We start from the raw sequence: 17,926 nt of genomic DNA on the forward strand, positions 1-17,926 counted from the left end.
AAGTCTTTGTTTTAAGATATGTTGTTGTGAACTGTGTACTTGAAAGCTATTAATTGTCTTTCTGGCAACTAAGCAGTTTTTATACACATAAAAAAAAAACATTAAATTCCAATCTCCTCAGTTAGGTAACATGTGCACAGAAATCATCACAGGGAATCACAAAAGATATGATACACATAGCCATCCATGCACAAACCACTACTGTCAGGTCCTAGATTGTGAATTTGTTGCGAAGTATTTTTCAGAGCTGTATTTCCATGGTTCCACCTATGAATTTATATTAGGGACAATAGAAAATTAGTAGTAAATAATAACTATAGTAATAATACTCATTTTGGGTGAAATGTGAAACCACTGCTCTTTACTTCCTCAACACACACACACACACACACACACACACACATAAATGTACAACAAATTAAAAGAAAGCATTTGAAAAGAGAAACTAACCCTTCTCAGTTCACAATCGGGGAGATCAGGTGTCATGCGCACAGAGGAACTTTTCTTCTTTTATTGTTTAGAGATGAAAACCAGGCAGCTGCTTTTCTGTCATGGGAGCCATGAATGATTTTTGTGGAGACCACCCAGTATTGTGGAGTTTCTCTGTCCTTTGACTAAAAACTGATCTATTCGGGCCTTCCGAAGCCTTATATGGTTACATACTGCTTTATTTGCACTTTTACGTGACACTTATGCTCTTCATTTATCTATCATCTCAATATGTATTTGATAAAGCACAATTAAGTAACATGTGGTTGTTAATATTTATTTTGTTGTGTGTTGTCAGATGTCCCACACAGCCACCAGTGCCTTTTGCCGCTCTATAAAGCTCCAGTGTGAGCATGTAAAACATGATAAACAAGGCAGGGATCCTTTGGATTCTTGGCATTGCCGACTTTATTTTTGTTTTTTAATTATTTAAAACTTTTTTTTTGAGAATTGATGTATGGTTTGTGCATGTTTGACAAACATGCTTCTAACCATATCTAAAGTATGTGTGTGTTCTTTTGATATGCTTATTTTTTTTTATAATTATTTGAAAAATAAATTAATTATTTTGTGTTTTTTGCTGTTCAGTTTTTGTATGCATTGTTTTTTTTTTGTTGTTGTTTTTTTTTTCCTTTTAACCGTGTATTTCAGGAGTCAACCAATGACACATTAGAGCTTATTCAAAGGTAAGTATTATATATGAACGACATACATTTAAAAGCAAAATTATTGAATAAATTGAAATTATTGTCTCTTGAAATTTTAATTCTTTTTCAAATATATCCCAAGTGATGTTTGACAGAGCAAGGAAAATGTTACAGTATTTCTAATAACTGTTTACTTTTCCTAATGTCAATGAACCTAGTTAAGCCTTTAAACTGCAATGTAAGCTGAATAGTAGGATTTTGCAAAATAACTAAGCATGTGTTACATAACACTTTATAATAACTACACACTATGAATAATTTATTAAGCATTAGCATATAGTAAATTCATTATCTGTTAAGCATTAACTCTACATTAATAAGCGTTAGTAAGCAGTTTATAACTGCAGCTACAAATGCTGGATTCTTGACTTACAAACATATTTATACTGTGCTTAATACTTGTATTTTCATACTTTGTTAATGATTTCTTTTTCATTACTAAATAAAGTATCGCATTATTTACAAACCATTTGTGTTTAAGAGTAGTTGAGGGTTTTTAGGATAATTCAGAATGAGTTAGTAAATGATTAATAAACTATTGAAATCAACGTTTATATGTCTTATTATTCAGGCATATACTAATAGTTAACTAATATGTTAATAAATGCTTTATTAACTCAACTTCATCTAGTTTTGTGAGCTAATCTAAAGTGAGGACTATTTATGCTTTATAAATCCCTTATGAATGACAATTAAAGGCTCAGAATCAAATGAACAATAATCGTTGCACTCTTTTCTAAGAAATAAAATTACTGTAAAGTTTAAACATTGCCAAATTACAGGAGTGTCAAAATATGACATAAAACTGGATAAAACAACAACAACAATATAATAATTTAACAATATAATAAGATGCAATGTTATTTTATTTCAGATGAGGTTGCAAAGATTTATTTTTCATTTACAGTTTTATGTGTGTATCTTTAAATGAAAAGGAATGAATAATGTGATTTTTCCTGTTTAGAATTTAACTGAGCCTTTATTTGTCATTTATAAGGGATTTATAAAGCATAAATAGTCCTCACTTTAGATTAGCTCACAAAACTAGATGAAGTTGAGTTAATAAAGCATTTATTAACATACATAGTAACCCTTAATATATGCCTGAATAATAAGACATATAAACGTTGATTTCAATAGTTTATTAATCATTTACTAACTCATTCTGAATGATCTTAAAAACCCTCAACTACTTTTAAATACAAATGGTTTGTTAATAATGCGATACTTTATTTAGTAATGAAAAAGAAATCATTAACAAAGTATGAAAGTTTGTAGCTGCAGTTATAAACTGCTTACTAACGTTTATTAATGTAGAGTTAATTCTTAACAGATAATGAATTCACTATATGCTAATGCTTAATAAATGATTAATAGTGTGTAGTTATTATAAAGTGTCACCAAAGTATGCTATATACCATGGGGGTCAAACTGGCTTAAGAACTAAACAAGAGTTTAGTTCCCACCCTGCTTTAACATTACCTGTAGATTTATAACAAGCCTTAATTAGTTTGATCAGGTGTGTTTAATTAGAGTTAAAGCTTAAAGCCCCGGTCACACTGCACTATTCTCCCCATAGACTTGCATACGCATGTGAATGCTGCAGACCGCAAACGCAAGCTCAACAAGTTTTGCAGTTCGCTGCATGAAGCTGCGGTCACACAAGAGTTTGTGTGTGTGAAATTTAGTCGTACGGTGCTGTAAAAAGGGGCGGGATTAAACAAGATGATTAGACATTAATATAAGCGAGCGATTGCTCCATGTTTTAAATTTCTTGAGAGGTCATGTTTTGATCCTCGATTGGTCTCACGCAGTCAAGTGATGCGATTTCGCAGGTCAGAATTCACCAAGCTTAAACTTTGCACCGCAGTGAACTGGGAAACTTGACGCATGACCCTGCATTTTCGGTCTGACGCATTCATGTTCGTATGAATGGAAGTCTATGGGGAGTCCAGTGTGACCAGTGTGACCACTGCTTTAGAAAGTTCAAGCTCGGTGAACTCTGACCTGCAAAATCTCATCATGTGATTGTGTGAGACTAATCGAAGATCAAAACTTGACCTCTCTGGACAGAAATTTAAAACATGGAGCAATCGCTTGCTTTGTTAAATCTCGAATCATCTTGTTTAATCCCGCCCCTTTTCACAGCGCCGTACGTCAGAATTTTGCATGTTCAAAAGTCAGTGTGACCGCAGCCTTACTGTGCAGACCTGTGGCCCTCGGTAATATGTAAGATTATATGTAAATGTTAATCACCTGTGCTATATACAGTTCAGATGTTGTGTATTAATTGAACCTTTTTGTTTCATTGTAAATAGAAAATGTAGTGATATCTGCAGATTTTTAACATTTTGTTAGACATTTTCTGTTGTATATATGTTTGCTGCCAAAACACTAAAATACATTTGTCTGAAGAATTTATATGCTTTCTATTTTTAATAACAGTTAAGAATACTGATTAAATTTAGGAACACCACAATAACTATATATGACATACTATTAATGTGTATGCAGTATAACGCTGTGAGTTTTAACACTACAGTACAGTAATTAACTGTAAGCAGTTTCCAGTTAGTTACCACTACTGCTCTATTACAGTAATGACCTGGCAACACTCTTGCCAGTTACTCACTGTAATGGTTTGGTTACAGTATTATACTGGCAACACTCTAGCCAGTTACTCACTGTAATGGTTTGGTTACAGTATTATACTGGCAACACTGTAGCCAGCTACTCACTGTAATGATTTGGTTACAGTAATTAACTGGCAACACTGTTGCCAGTTACTTACTGTAACCAAACTATTACAGTGACTAACTGGCAAGAGTGTTGCCAGTATAATACTGTAACCAAACCATTACAGTGAGTCAAACTCAGTATTCTACTGTAAAAAAGCCCTGTAAGGTCTAACAGTGTTTGGTATAAAAAGTTTTATTACTATACTACTTCCTAAAAAATACAGTTTTTTTTTCTCAACAAGTAAAATATAATTAAATGCTAGTCGCTATTGGATTAAGCTACTATCTATGAATACGTTGGTACTCCCTTTTGGGTCAGATTCAGAATCGCAGAGATATTTTTTTAAAATAACTTAAAAATGAAAAAAATGAACAGAATGATTCATAAATGCAAAACCTTATAGACTATAGCTTACAGGATGCATACTGGGGAATTATATAATTATTATATTTAGAGTATAACTACTCTCCGTATTTAGGCAGTTTATCTTAAAATGAAGACATGTTTGGTTAGCAGGTTTCCTGGTTGATGGCCTTGTTATGTCACCCTTGCAGCAGCAACCAATCACACCACACAGCCTGTTTGAATACACTTTCGTTTCCTCTGACTTTTTTTTCCGGTTGAAACAACAGAGCGATGTCAGACAGTGATGCTCTACTGTGTAGGTTTTCAGATCTATTATTATCTGGATTTGTAAGTTTGGCAGGATATCCACAAAAGTCTGTAAGATGAACTTAATAGACGGAAACAAGGCATTTCTATTCGAAGGTAAGCTACAAAATTATTTATATAACGGAGTAAATGAGATTTAAAATCCCTCTGATCAAATAGTTTTTCACAAAATGAGCAAACGAGCAGTAAATTGCAGAAATAGCACCCGAGTTTATAATGGAAATTAGAACAAAATATAGGCTAGGCCTGCTTTGTTAAAAAAAAAATCTAAATTTACCCAGTGAAATTAGCATCAACGCACGCCTGCAGATCAAAACATTTTTTTTTTTTTACTTAAGAAAACTGTAAAGCTATTCCTATAGCATTGATTCACTTATTCTGATGTTAGGCTACTCTATTATTGCTGAATTGATCAATTAGTAATAACAAATTACTAGATATTTCAATCACCGTCTGCCTGGTTCGGTTCAGCTGCCAAAATTGACCTCTGTAGACTACAGTAAATAGTCTGGACTGCTGAATGAATCACTGGCACTACCCTTCTTCAAGAACTGTACTCTTCCAGAGTGAGCAAAAGGGCTCTCAAATCACTCTGGACGCCTCGCTCCCAGCACACTTCCTGTTTAATCTGTTACCATCTGGTCGGCGCTTCAGAGCACCAAGCACAAAAACAGCCAGACACAGGAAAAGTTTCTTTCCTCAGGCCATCTACCTCATGAACAGTTAAATATTCCCCTACTGTGCAATAAACGTGCAATACTTTTTCATATGCATTTGTACACAGCACATTATAACCTGTATGTGTATAAACAATCTGTACATACAATTCAACATCCAGATTTCTTGACTAACTGCATGTTTAAAGTTTATCGTCTTTTTTCATATTTATTTTGTTTTGTCACTTTATGTACAGTAGTAGACTGAAAGCTTCTGTAGCCAAAACAAATTCCTTGTGTGTGTAAGCACACTTGGCAAAAAAACTGATTCTAATAAAAATCTCAAGAATAAGGTAGTTACAGATGCTTTTAAAGCTAAATTGTTCCATGATTATGATAAATATAATGTGTCTGTAATCTATTCTGGTATGGGGGAAAAAGTCTTCTCTAAATATGTTCAATGGCCAATAAATCAAAGAGACGCATTTCAAAATCTGTCACCAATTTTCTGCATAAGTGAATTAATTTGATAAGGCAGGGTGTACCTTTAAATAATGTCAAACATCACGGTTTTTAACATCCGATGATTTCTCTTTTGTGTTGATGGATTAGACGAGTCAATATCAAACATTGTGAATTTTGTTGCTAAATATCATAAGTGGAAAGACTGTCCCCCATGCTTTGAACATTTCCGAAACGAACGTAAACTCTATTATTTCTCACTGAAATTGCCAAAAAATATCATCGGACTTTTAAATGATAAGTTTCTTTTTTTTTTTTTTTTTTTTTTTTATATTTATTTATTTATTTATTTATTTATTTATTTATTTATTTATTTATTTATTTATGCATGCCTTACCTGTAATATGAACCCCCTAGGTTTAATGCTGAATGTTTTGTACTTGATTTGTTACTATGTTGTTACCTCCACAAGATTTTGTATTCTATGTTTAATAAAACAAATAAAAAATCTAACATTTTATATTTATTACATTTTAATGTGTTTTATTGCACTGGTATATTTATTTATTTATTTATTTAAACTTCCCAGGTTCTGCTGGTTGCAATTCCTGAATTTTCATTGCCAATCTTTAGCCAATTCTAATCGTTTTGTTTTTGGTTCAGTTTGGAATTTCCCCAACCATTGCAGAGCCCAGGGGCCCAGAGTGAGTGCTCCAGCTTGCCTTAAAGGGACTTTATTTACACACCAGTCTCCCCAATGTGGGTATAATAAATAAACCCAGGTTACCAGGGTGATAATTTATTTATTTTCCTTTAATCTGGAGCGTCGACACAGCATTCACAAACAGCATTACAACAGAATTGCAACCGCTGAACTTTTTTCCTCCACTTCCTTTGTTTCTCCCTCTCTTGCTTTCCGGTGGGCCTCCCTTAAAGTAGCCAGAGCACAAAAATAACTTTCTCAACTAACACATATTAAACCTTGCACCAGACACTCATTCATTCATTTTCTTTTCGGCTTAGTCCCTTTATTAATCCGGGGTCGCTACAGCGGAATGAACTGCCAACTTATCCAGCATATGTTTTGCACAGCGGCTGCCCTTCTAGCTGCAACCCATCACTGGGAATCATCCATACACTCTCATTCACACTTATACACTATGAACAATTTAGCCTACCCAATTCACCTGTACCGCATGTCTTTAGACTGTGGGGGAAACCGAAGCACCCGGAGGAAACCCACGCGAACACGGGGAGAACATGCAAACTCCACACAGACCCAGCCAAGGCTTGAACCAGCGACGAATGTTCTAAACACTGCGCAATCATGATATTTGAAATTTGATATTAGTACTACCTTTTAATTAATTATGTTACAAAATAAATTCATAATCTAATAACACTGAATTAAAATGCAGTCTTCTTGTTTTTTTTTGCAATTGTACATTTTTATAATGATTTTGTTTGATTAGTAGGAGTCACAAACAACATTGTTATTCTATTTCATTTCATATGAATATTAATTAAACATAAATGTTTTATGTTCATAAATGAAATACCTATACAGAAAAATGTCAGTGAACTGAGCAGTAAAATGTGAATAATATGAATGTGTTTGTGAATCAGCTGTCCACTGTAAAGAATCACAGTAAAACACCTACAGCTTTATTTATTACTTATACTTAAGGACACAAAAAATAATAATAAATTTGACATAAAAAAACTGTTCAGCACCCGTGTAAACGTCTGAAAGTGAAGTTTCACAAAGTAATTTCGAGAGGAGCTGATATGATAGATCGCAGGTGGTCTCTCGTCTGTAATCATTAGTAAGCCAATCAGATTAATCCAAACTCACTATAAGTAGCTTGTCTAAAAGTACTCTCTTATCTTCGTTTTCCAAAGAAACCCTCCGTCCACCCCATCTGCCCCTTTCCTCCTTAACCAGGGGAAGCTCTCGAGAACTACCTATTTTCTCAGTTCAAGCTGAAATCTGGCTGATCTGCAAGTTTTTTTAATGTCAGATACCTCATCTTGATTGCAGACAACAGAAAGCTGCTGTAGTCATCATCTAACCACAACTGTAGTAAATATACAGCTGGCTGGGTGAGATCTCTGTGGGGAGTTCTGTGTAGGCCGAAGTGAAGTTTAGTTATAAACTAATTTCGAGAGGATCACGTGCTTATGATTGCTAGCGGCTGGATCCGCATTATCCAATTCTCAATGCATCAATCAGACGACTCCTAAGCTACTACAAATACCCTGGGTTACGTACCACCGCTATCTTCGTTTTGAAGAATCCCCCCATCCACCCCTACTCCTTCTTCTTCCTAGATGGGTGACACGGTGGCCCAGTGCTTAGCACTGTTGCCTTACAGCAAGAATGTCTCTGGTTCTAGGCTTACCAAACCAGCAGACATTTCTGTGCAGAGTTTGCATTTTCTCCCCGTGCTCACGTGAGTTTCCCCCAGGTTGCCCGGTTTCCTCCCACCGTCCAAAAAACATGCAACATAAGTTAATTGACTAATCCAAACTGGCACTATAGACATGCTCCTAGTAAATGGTTATCTCTCAAGAGCAATAACTGGCTGTTCATTGATTATTACAGCGGGGGAGTTCTCGAGATCTACCTGAGCTCAAACTTCCCTCTCGCCTTGCAATGGTAGGGAGCCCCGGGCTCGAGGATCTTATGAGCTCAGGGCTCTCTCCCGGGACAGCATGCCAAACAAGCTTATAATTAATCATCAGCTAAGTGTGAATCTTGAAGTAACTATACACTGCATGGAGTGAAACCGGACACCGTTTGACGTCATGTGAAAAGGGTCTATTAGCTGTGTGTGAATATAGTGTCAGTTAAGGTATTGGAGAAAAAATACAAAGAAACTGAGTTATTCATTCATTTTCTTTTGGCTTAGTCCCTTATATATTAGGGCTCACCACAGCGGAATAAACCACCAACTATTCCGGCATATGTTTTATGCAGCGGATGCCCTTCCGGGAGCTAATTTAGCCATACTTGTCTGTTCTGTTTGTCAGTATGCATTTTTTCTGACCATAGTATTGCACGTTAATTAAGTGAGGAAACAGTGATTTATGAGGGATAATTTATGAGGGAGTTCACTGCTGTACAGTGTGATTCATGATCTTTCATTTGGTTGATGTTAGCAGGTGCTGTCAGGAGGAAACACAAGCTTTCTGATCCTGAATGCTTGATTCCAGTAAAGCGGATTAAAGGTATTGCCATAACTATAAACATTATGTATGATATATAAAGTTGAAGTCAGAATTATTAGCCCCCCTGTCCCCCCCCCCCCCCCATTTCTGTTTAACGGAGAGATTTTTTCAACACATTTCTGATCATAATAGTTTTAATTACTCGTTTCTAATAACTGATTTCTTTTATCTTTGCCATGATGACAGTAAATAATATTTTCCTAGATATTTTTAACACTAGGTTAACTAGGCAGGTTAGGGTAATTAGGCAAGTTATTGTATAACGATGGTTTGTTCTGTAGACTATCGAAACAAAATATAGCTTAAAGGGGCTAATAATTTTGACCTTAAAATGGTTTTTAAAACATTTTAAACTGCTTTTATTTTAGCCGAAATAAAACAAATAAGACTTTCTCCAGAAGAAAAAATATTATCAGACATACTGTGGAAATTTCCTTAAAAAAAAATAAATTCAAAGGGGGGCTAATAATTTTGACTTCAACTGTATGTATGAACCTCCAATAGCAATTTTCTCATTAATTTCTCATTAATTTTCTTATTAATCTCATATAAAAACTTATCGCCAAGCAAGAAAACACTTTTTATTTTTACAGTGTATTAAATTCTATATCTTTATCATATCTATTTAAGCTATAGTTAATGTATGAAACTTCATTAGAAATATTCCTCATTAATGCTTGTCTGAAATTTATCGTCAAACAATAAGACACTTTTTATAATGTATCAAAAGCTATGCATACAGTTTATACTGTACAATACAGTATACATACAGAAGGCCTATTGAGAGCATATTCATTTAGAAAAGAATAAACTAAATCATTACTGTTAGCCTAGCTGCTTTATGGTATATCTAGTCAATTTAATTTGTGTTGCATTTTTCTCAATAAACATCATCTTAGAGCAGTTTTACAGAAAATTGTCAGCTACAGAATAGGGTCAAACCAAGCTCCTCGGCTAGTGGACTGGTCGACTTTATGGTTCTGCCGTAATGCTTTTTGTTTGACGTTGACTAGTCACGCTGCGCAGATCATATGGTTTGACCTGAACTACATGACAGCTTTACTCACACACAAAGGTGGTTACCTTGGATTATTTAAAGTAATTTTTAGAGTTATTGGGGATTTTGAGTCATGGGGATTTTGCCAGAAAGCCAATCATCTGAAAAAGTAATAAAACGGGCCAATGAATTGACAGCGCACGCAGCTGGCAGCAATCACAATCAGTTGTTTATAAATTTGCGGTCACACTGCACTTTTCTCCCCATAGATTTCCATTCATACATACACGAATGTGTGAGAGCGGAAATGCAAGCTCTTGTGATAGATTTCGCTGTTCGCTGCGTGGAAAAGAACAAGCTGAGTGAAGTCTGAGCTGCGAAATTACATCACTTGACTGCATGAGACCAATCGAGGATCAAAACATGACCTCTCTGGACAGAAATATAAAATATGGACCAATCGCTCGCTCTTTTAAATGTTTAATCATCTTGTGTGATCCCGCCCCTTTTCGCAGTGCCGTACTCAAACTCTAGTGTGACCACAGCTTAAGACTGCCAGAAACGCGTCATTTAGCACCTTTTTGCTTTTAAAGACCTCACACTACCGAAAGAGTCCTTTTCTGTTTCAACTCCGACTTTCCTCCCTTTCGGACACTCTCTGTCTCAGGTTTTCACAAAGCTCACAGAGGATGCCCTAGTGCCCCTTTGGCTTGCAGGCATCTGTATGCTCAATTATCTCCATGACTGGCTGATTATAGCTAACACACGGGATCAATTAGTTATGCACAGGGACAGGGTGCTCCGGCACCTCAACCTGTTGGGGTTACAAGTCAACCGAGAAAAGAGCAAGCTTGCCCCAGAGCAGAGCATCTCTTTTCTCAGGTAGGAGCTGGACTCAATCACCATGAAAGCGCGCCTCTCCCGAGAGCGGACCGAACTGATGCTGACCTGTCTGAAAGAGTTCAACGGGAAAACTGTGGTCCCACTGAAATCATTTTAGAGGCTCCTGGGGCATATGGCATCTGCAGCCACTGTCACGTCACTTGGATTGCTCCATATGAGACCACCTCAGCATTGGCTTCACAATCCCTAGTAACGCACCGGGTGGCCGGTGTGCCTCTAGAACATTTGTCTAGGCATGTTGTCATTTCAACGGATGCTTCCAGTATGGGCTGGGGGGCCATGGAGCATGGGGCTGCAGGTCCGTGGAAAGGAACCCGGTTGCATTGGCATATGAATCTACCTTTTAGACTCACTCAGTGCTCCTACAGTTTTTGGACATCCTTGGTTGGTGCAGCATGGCCCTCACATGGATTGGTCTGGGAACTCTGTCTTGGCCTGGAGTCAATCATGCCTTAAGTCTTGTCTTGGTCCTGCCCTTTCAAGGTTCTGTTCCTTCTGTGTCATAGGTGGAGCCTGCTGACCTAACCGGGGTCTCCACGATGTACCACAATCTTTGCCTGATGTTCAGTAAGTTCCGAGCCACCTCCTTTCCTCTGCATCAACCCTACCCTCCTCTATTTGCCATAGAGCTCCTCCCAGCCACTTCTCCTCTCCTCTTCACTCTTGTGCAGGCCTGGGTCTAAAAACATCAATCCTGACTTCCTCTCTCACCTGTTCGAGATCCCGGAGAGGAAGGTTTCAAAGGACACCATCCTGCCCAAGAGAGTTGTGGTGGCCTCCCTCTCTTGGGTAATCGGGAGACTTGTTCGGGAGGTCTTGTGAGAGTGCCAAACACCTAGAGGGATTCCGGCGGGCAAGTTATTTGTACCTTCTGCTCTGCTCAGGTTATCCAGTGGGGATACTCATCCAGATTGGTCTGTCACACAGGAGTTCGGAGATCGCCGGCTGCCATTTGTCAGCGTTTTTTGTTGCCATCCATGGCAAAGCATGTCAGGCAGTTTTGTGGTAGCCTGCTCAGTTTGTGCCTAGAACAAAAGTTTTAACTCACCTCCCACTGGTCTGCTTGCCCTCTACCCATCCCTTCCCGCCCCTGGTCACACTTAGTCCTTGATTTTGATACTGGTTTACCCCTTCCCAAATTGTCCTCAGCCAAGGAGACTGTTATTCCTTGTTGCTGTGTTTGTTTAGTTTATGCACTTTCCTTGACACTTTCTGTTTTGTCTTGATCACTCGCCACATGCCTTCTGTTTACTTTCCACTTCCCCGCCATCCTCCTGGCTACTTTCTATTATTCTATTGAGCTAATATCACTTACCTGTTCTCCTTGATTTCTGTCCTTACTTATTCCTTCCATTATCATTCTCCTGTGTCAGATCGTTATTTCATCTTCCTGTATGTCTAAGGATCTCGGAAGCCTGTGGTGGAGGAGCTGCCATCCCAGGGCTTCCTCAATGAAGAGATAAGCCTAGGAAATACTGATGAGGAAAAGATGATAGAGATTTATAAAGCACTGGATGCAGGAGGAGACAAAGTTAAATCTGCTTTTTACATAGAATTGAGGGATTATGAACCGCACCTATTTGATGATCAGGGTAAAAACAGATTTAGAAAATAATACAAACCTGTAAGTGCTTGCACTCACACTGCACACACAGTGAATTTTCCTTTTAATTATGATCCTTATTTTTTTGTAAATTGAGAACACATTTTTTTTATTTTTCAGAGTCCTTTTGACGAAGTAACTTTGACTGAGTAGCAAAGATTGAAATTGCATTTCTCGATGCAGCTGCCGACTGTGTTCTGTGATAGTGGTTTTCCAATGCACTTCTCGGTCCTGTGGATTTATTTAACACCACAATTTGACATTTTGGTTCCATCTAAGGTTTAGAGGAGAACATTATTTAATATTTAATGAGAACATTAAGGTGAGGTTTCCTGTCTTGCTGATTCTTATATAGTGTATATGGTGGTGTGCCTCTGTCCAAACTTGTTAGAATGTGCTGCATCCATCAGAATCAAAGTTTTTACATTTTTAAATTATGCACGTATACACACACACACACACACACACACACACACACACACACAAATATATATATATATATATATATATATATATATATATATATATATATATATATATATATATATATATATATATATATATATATATATATATATATATATATATATAAAATGTTCAATTTTCAAACTGTCTTTATCTCTCTCTTTAATAGACATTGATTCTGACAAGGAATTTAAAGGTAAGCAACATTTCAAAACAGATCTTGACTGCTTTTACTTATTGACAGTTTTTCTTAAAAGTTTTAGAACTTTACAATGGCAGCATCCAAAAGCTTTAAACTGCTTTATTCTAAGGCTCTAATTCCACCAAATGTGTTTTTTGGAGAGGAGATGCTTCTACTAAAATGATTTTTGATTCATATTTTGTAAAAAGGTTCTATCTACACAAATGAATTTTGTACTTTTATGCAGGGAACATGATGCTTCAGTACAAGGTTTCCATTGTTGAAAGTTGTATGTTTGTGACTGAGTACCAACTTCCATCTGATAAACCTGTGAGTCTGGCCACCCGTTATACTGAACCAGTGATCATTCAGAGGAGTAAAGTGCAAACTGAGAAATACAGTCAAGAATATGTGAAGTCTGTGCACACTTCTGGAACAAGAACAGCATCTGAACTGTTATTAAATGACAAGAATCAGAGCATCAGAATCAACCAGTTCTTCAGTCATGACAGTGATGGAAACACACCGAAAACTGTGATTCTCAGTGGAGATTCTGGAAGAGGAAAATCCTTCATCTTACAGAAGATCATGCTGGACTGGGCTTGTGGAGAACTTTACAATGAAAACTTTAGTGTAGTTTTCCGATTGAAGTGGGAAAACCTGAAGTGTCTTTCTGAGGAGATGAGCTTGACTGAGCTCTTGAGCAGGAGCTGTAGTTTAACATCTGATCAGATCTTAGAGATCCTAGAATTAACACCAGAGAAAGTTCTGTTCCTCATTGATGGAGTGAACGTGTTTGAATCTCATCCATTCACTCAATTCACGTTACCACACACTGATCCATCCAAAAGAGCTCCACCTTTGGTTATTCTCAGGAACCTGTTTGAGGGAATCCTGCTGCCTCTGTCATTCAGGCTCGTCACCTCAAAATGTATAGCTGCTGATGTAGTGATGATAAATCTCCTGAAAGGACCTCTGCGTTTCACAGAGATTGAGGGTTTCTCTGAGAGAGGGGTGCAGGAGTATTTCCAGAAGTTCTTTCAGGACGAGAAACTCTTTAAGAAGGCATACGAGAGTGTGAAGACCAATGAAACCCTCCTGACCACCTGCTCTGTGCCTTTGCTGTGCTGGATGGTCTGTTTTTGTCTGAAGAAGGATGCTAATCAGGTGATGACAGAACTAAAGACCACCACATCCATATATGTGCACTTTGTATCGACTCTGCTGAAGGATCATCACCAGAGTCAGTCAATGCTCAGGAGTCTTGGTCAGCTGGCAGAGAAGAACAGAGAAGTATTGATAATACAGCATGTCAGCTTTCAGAAGTTCCTCACAGCTCTTGATTTCTTCCTTGATAAAAAAGATCACTGTTGGAAAACAGAAGACAGCCTGTCTACAGACAAAATCTCATATTTAATGTCTTCACCTCATCTGCTGTTTGCCTGTGGTCTCTTAAATATTAAAGTGGACAGCCTTTTTTTAAAAATGTGTGACTGGAAAGTTGACTGGAAGATTGACGAGAACAATCTGAAAATAAAACTGCTTGAAAAAATTTTAGCAATGTCAAAGCAATATAGAGTTAAGTTGTTTGCTCTGCACTGTCTGTATGAGCTCCAGGATGATGAGTATACAAGGATAGCTTTGGCAAGTTGGGAATCAGTGGATCTGTCTAATGTTTTTCTGAGGAGCACAGACTGTTTGGCGCTGCGTTACTGTCTTCAGTTGTGTCCAAACATCAGATATCTAAAGATCATGTACGATGATTTAACAGCTGATAAACTCAAGATTCTTCAGCCGGCACTCGCCCTGTGTGAGACTCTCAGGTCAGTGTCAACTTGTAATGTAATAAATTATTGAGTGACTTAAAGGAACTTCGGTCACAGCACCAAACTCTGGAGGAATGTGGTGATTTATATTTGATTGATTGAGGTGACGACAATAACACATTGCCTTCTTGTTGGTTGAGGGGTTTTGTGCATCATGTGTGTTGTAAATATAATAAATAATTGTCTGATTTACTGTATCTTATATGCAGCAGCTCGAAACAAAAGGTTTTGGACAAAGACGAAAAGTAAGATCTTATATTTATTCTGTAAAACAAAAAATTCCTGTTTGATACATTAGTGATTTGGTTCATCCTGATCATCTGTGTTGTGCAGGCTGAGCACCTGTAACCCTGGAGCGTCTGCACTGGATCCTCACTGTCAGTCTTGTGTTGACGTTGCTGATTCAGATCAGTGGGTTCAGGTGCAGCCATCAGTCTGTAGAGATGAAGAAGGCTCAGAGTTCAGGATCAGCACTCCAGCGGGTCGATTTCAGTGCAGCAGGACCAGAATGCGATGGGTCTGTGATGGAGACGTCACTCTCCACTACCGGACAGTGGATGGACATTTCCTCAACGCAGAGCTGGAGAGACTTCAGTGTGAGCGAGTTGCTCCTGTGCTGGATGTGAATGTGATCTCAGGGAAACTGGAGGAGGCTCATCTGCCTCACTACATGTGTTTAGCAGAGTCAGACCCTGCTCTCACCAGCGCTGTCAAGCTCCTCAGCAAGAGAGATGAAGGAATATCTGTACAATCTGTAGAGCTCAGCCGTTATCATGCTAAAATATGTCAACCGTCATTCTCTCTTACAACTCTGATTATAAACTGGATCATGAAATGGGAAGCACACTGTAATCTTCTCCTCTATATGCGCTGTAGAGATCCTCTCATTCTTCATGTCTATTTTTTCCCGGTGAATGATACTTGCTCTAAAGAAAGAGTAGAGCAGAATGAAAGATCAAGTCTTCTGATCAGCCACCCCAGACCTAACAGGCCATTTCGGATGAAAACTCCACATCTCCTTAAAGTTCCCGGTGCATCTGTCCATCCTGTAGAGGGAATTTCATTCAGAACAGACTTTGAGCCAAACTTCTTTAAGGTCAGGAAGCTTCAGGACGATGATGTACAAATGAATCTCATCAGAGAGGAAGACAAGGAGTCTGTGTGGACGGCCACTGTATGGAAAGATGAATTTGTCCACTTAAAGCAAGTCCAGGATGAGCCGCCACTGAACTCTGAGATTGATAAAAGTCTGTTTTTTGATGCACACAGATTGGCTTTCATTCAGAGGGTTATAAATGTGAAGAGCATTGCAGATAAACTTCATGAGCAGAGAATAATTCATAAAGAATTATATTCTAAAATCATACAGACTAATTTGCCCAGTCAGGAGTTTATGAGAGACATCTGTGACTCTGTGGATTCAAGTGGTGCGACTGCAAAAAGGAAATTCATTGTAATTCTTCAGGAAGAAGAGCCCTGCCTCCTTGAAGAACTGATGCGCTCTGATTCATAATGACTTCTTATGTTAAAACACAGTAAGTGCAGGGACAGACAGCATGGATTAAATTGTAAGATTATATGAGTATTTCCAACAAAACTACTGTTGAATTCTAGTGCAAAAGATTAATTGGAAAAAAAAAACATTAGGTAAGTAGAAAATTTTAGTAAAAGTGCTTTACAAGTGCGTTTTATACTCTTCCAAAGCATACAAATACCATATTTGTTTATCTGAAAAGCAATGCTAAAGTCTGTTTTTCTGCTTTGAAAATGTGCGTTAGTGGTCTGTCTTTGTTTTGGTTATTTAAGCCACCCAATGCAAAGCTAATTATATTTCAGCACCCCGGGTTGCCTTAGAGGAAAACAGCGTATTTCATTCATTCAGTCATGAAGGTCCTCAAAGCATGCATTCGTGACCAAAATTCGACCTCCGGTGGACAGTTGCACACTCCGAAATGAGACTTCCACTTGAGATGTCTATTAATTAACAAATAACATAAATATTACAAAAGTAAACATTAGGTGAGCAGGTTACATTTGTAACCCTGTGTTCTATCAACATACGTGACAAGATTTGCAGTCATAAGCAATTTATGTGTCTGTACCAGACACAACATGACAGAAAAATTCAAATACGGCTTTTCAGAAGCACAGAATAGTGCACTCACTGCACTGCAATGAAATGGTAAGGTTTACAATCTATTTAATACATATTAAACCTCTTTACCTTTAATAAATATACATATGGAATCACTGATATTTTGTTGGCTTACACTGAGTCACAGCTCTAAAGTTCAATTTCAAACGGTTTACTTTAGATCCGAGGTAAACAATCGGAACTATCGGCTTCTGCTTTAATTGTTGCATTATTACATGTCATTCAAACTCACATTATTAGCATTTAACACTGAATAAAGCACATGGGGTGTACCTGAGGTGATCATTGTCGTAGTTTATCCTGTTGTTCAGTTGCGAGAAATAGGGGAGCACAGCGGACAAAGTAACGCAGGGTAAAATGTAACAGAGTTTTAAGGTATTTGCTCTTATTTCACCACAGTGTCGGCAGACGTCTTTCTACCAATTATTGAAAAAGTTTAGCGAAATTTGGATGAGAAACACAGAAACTGCTTTTGCAGCATAAAAGTTTTCTTTTTATCATAGTCAATATTTTTTTTTAAATCTGTGAAAGTAAGCAAGTAAAATCTTATATTGTTGTGATTATCGTCTTCTAGGTTAAAAGATGGAACCATTTTGAAAGGTGTAAAACACACACAGTTTTAAGGAAAACATTAAGGAAAACATGACCCAGCGGGGTTAGTTGTAACAGGGTGTTACAATTAAGCCACACACTGCTGGACACCAATTAAACTAACTTAATATTTTTTTGAGTGTAATGTTAAAAACTTTTTAAATAAAATGTTTTTTAATAGAATTTTTTTAATAGACAAAAAATATATTTTATTGCTAATACAACAAATGCATAATAATCCAAATAAAT

General features: G+C 37.3%; 1 protein-coding gene across 1 annotated transcript; it reads left to right on the top strand.

Annotated features, from left to right (window-relative positions):
* The first annotated feature begins 4,582 nt into the window (after positions 1-4,582).
* Positions 4,583-16,539, top strand: LOC130247517 (NACHT, LRR and PYD domains-containing protein 1 homolog). Its single transcript, XM_056480791.1, has 6 exons — positions 4,583-4,703; positions 8,888-8,956; positions 13,094-13,120; positions 13,353-14,928; positions 15,141-15,176; positions 15,265-16,539. Exons 1-6 carry the CDS (start codon positions 4,664-4,666, stop codon positions 16,442-16,444), a joined length of 2,928 nt encoding a protein of 975 aa, XP_056336766.1. The 5' UTR covers positions 4,583-4,663; the 3' UTR covers positions 16,445-16,539.
* Positions 16,540-17,926: the final 1,387 nt, after the last annotated feature.

The sequence above is a fragment of the Danio aesculapii genome, chromosome 2 (genome assembly GCF_903798145.1).
Source record: "Danio aesculapii chromosome 2, fDanAes4.1, whole genome shotgun sequence".
In the NCBI taxonomy this organism is placed as follows: Eukaryota; Metazoa; Chordata; class Actinopteri; order Cypriniformes; family Danionidae; genus Danio; species Danio aesculapii.

Coding starts and splice junctions, on each gene's coding strand:
- LOC130247517 (XM_056480791.1), top strand. CDS start 4,664: ATGAACTTAATAGACGGAAACAAGGCATTTCTATTCGAAG. Junction 4,704..8,887: donor CAAGGCATTTCTATTCGAAG/GTAAGCTACAAA, acceptor GGTTGATGTTAG/CAGGTGCTGTCAGGAGGAAA. Junction 8,957..13,093: donor TCCAGTAAAGCGGATTAAAG/GTATTGCCATAA, acceptor TCTCTTTAATAG/ACATTGATTCTGACAAGGAA.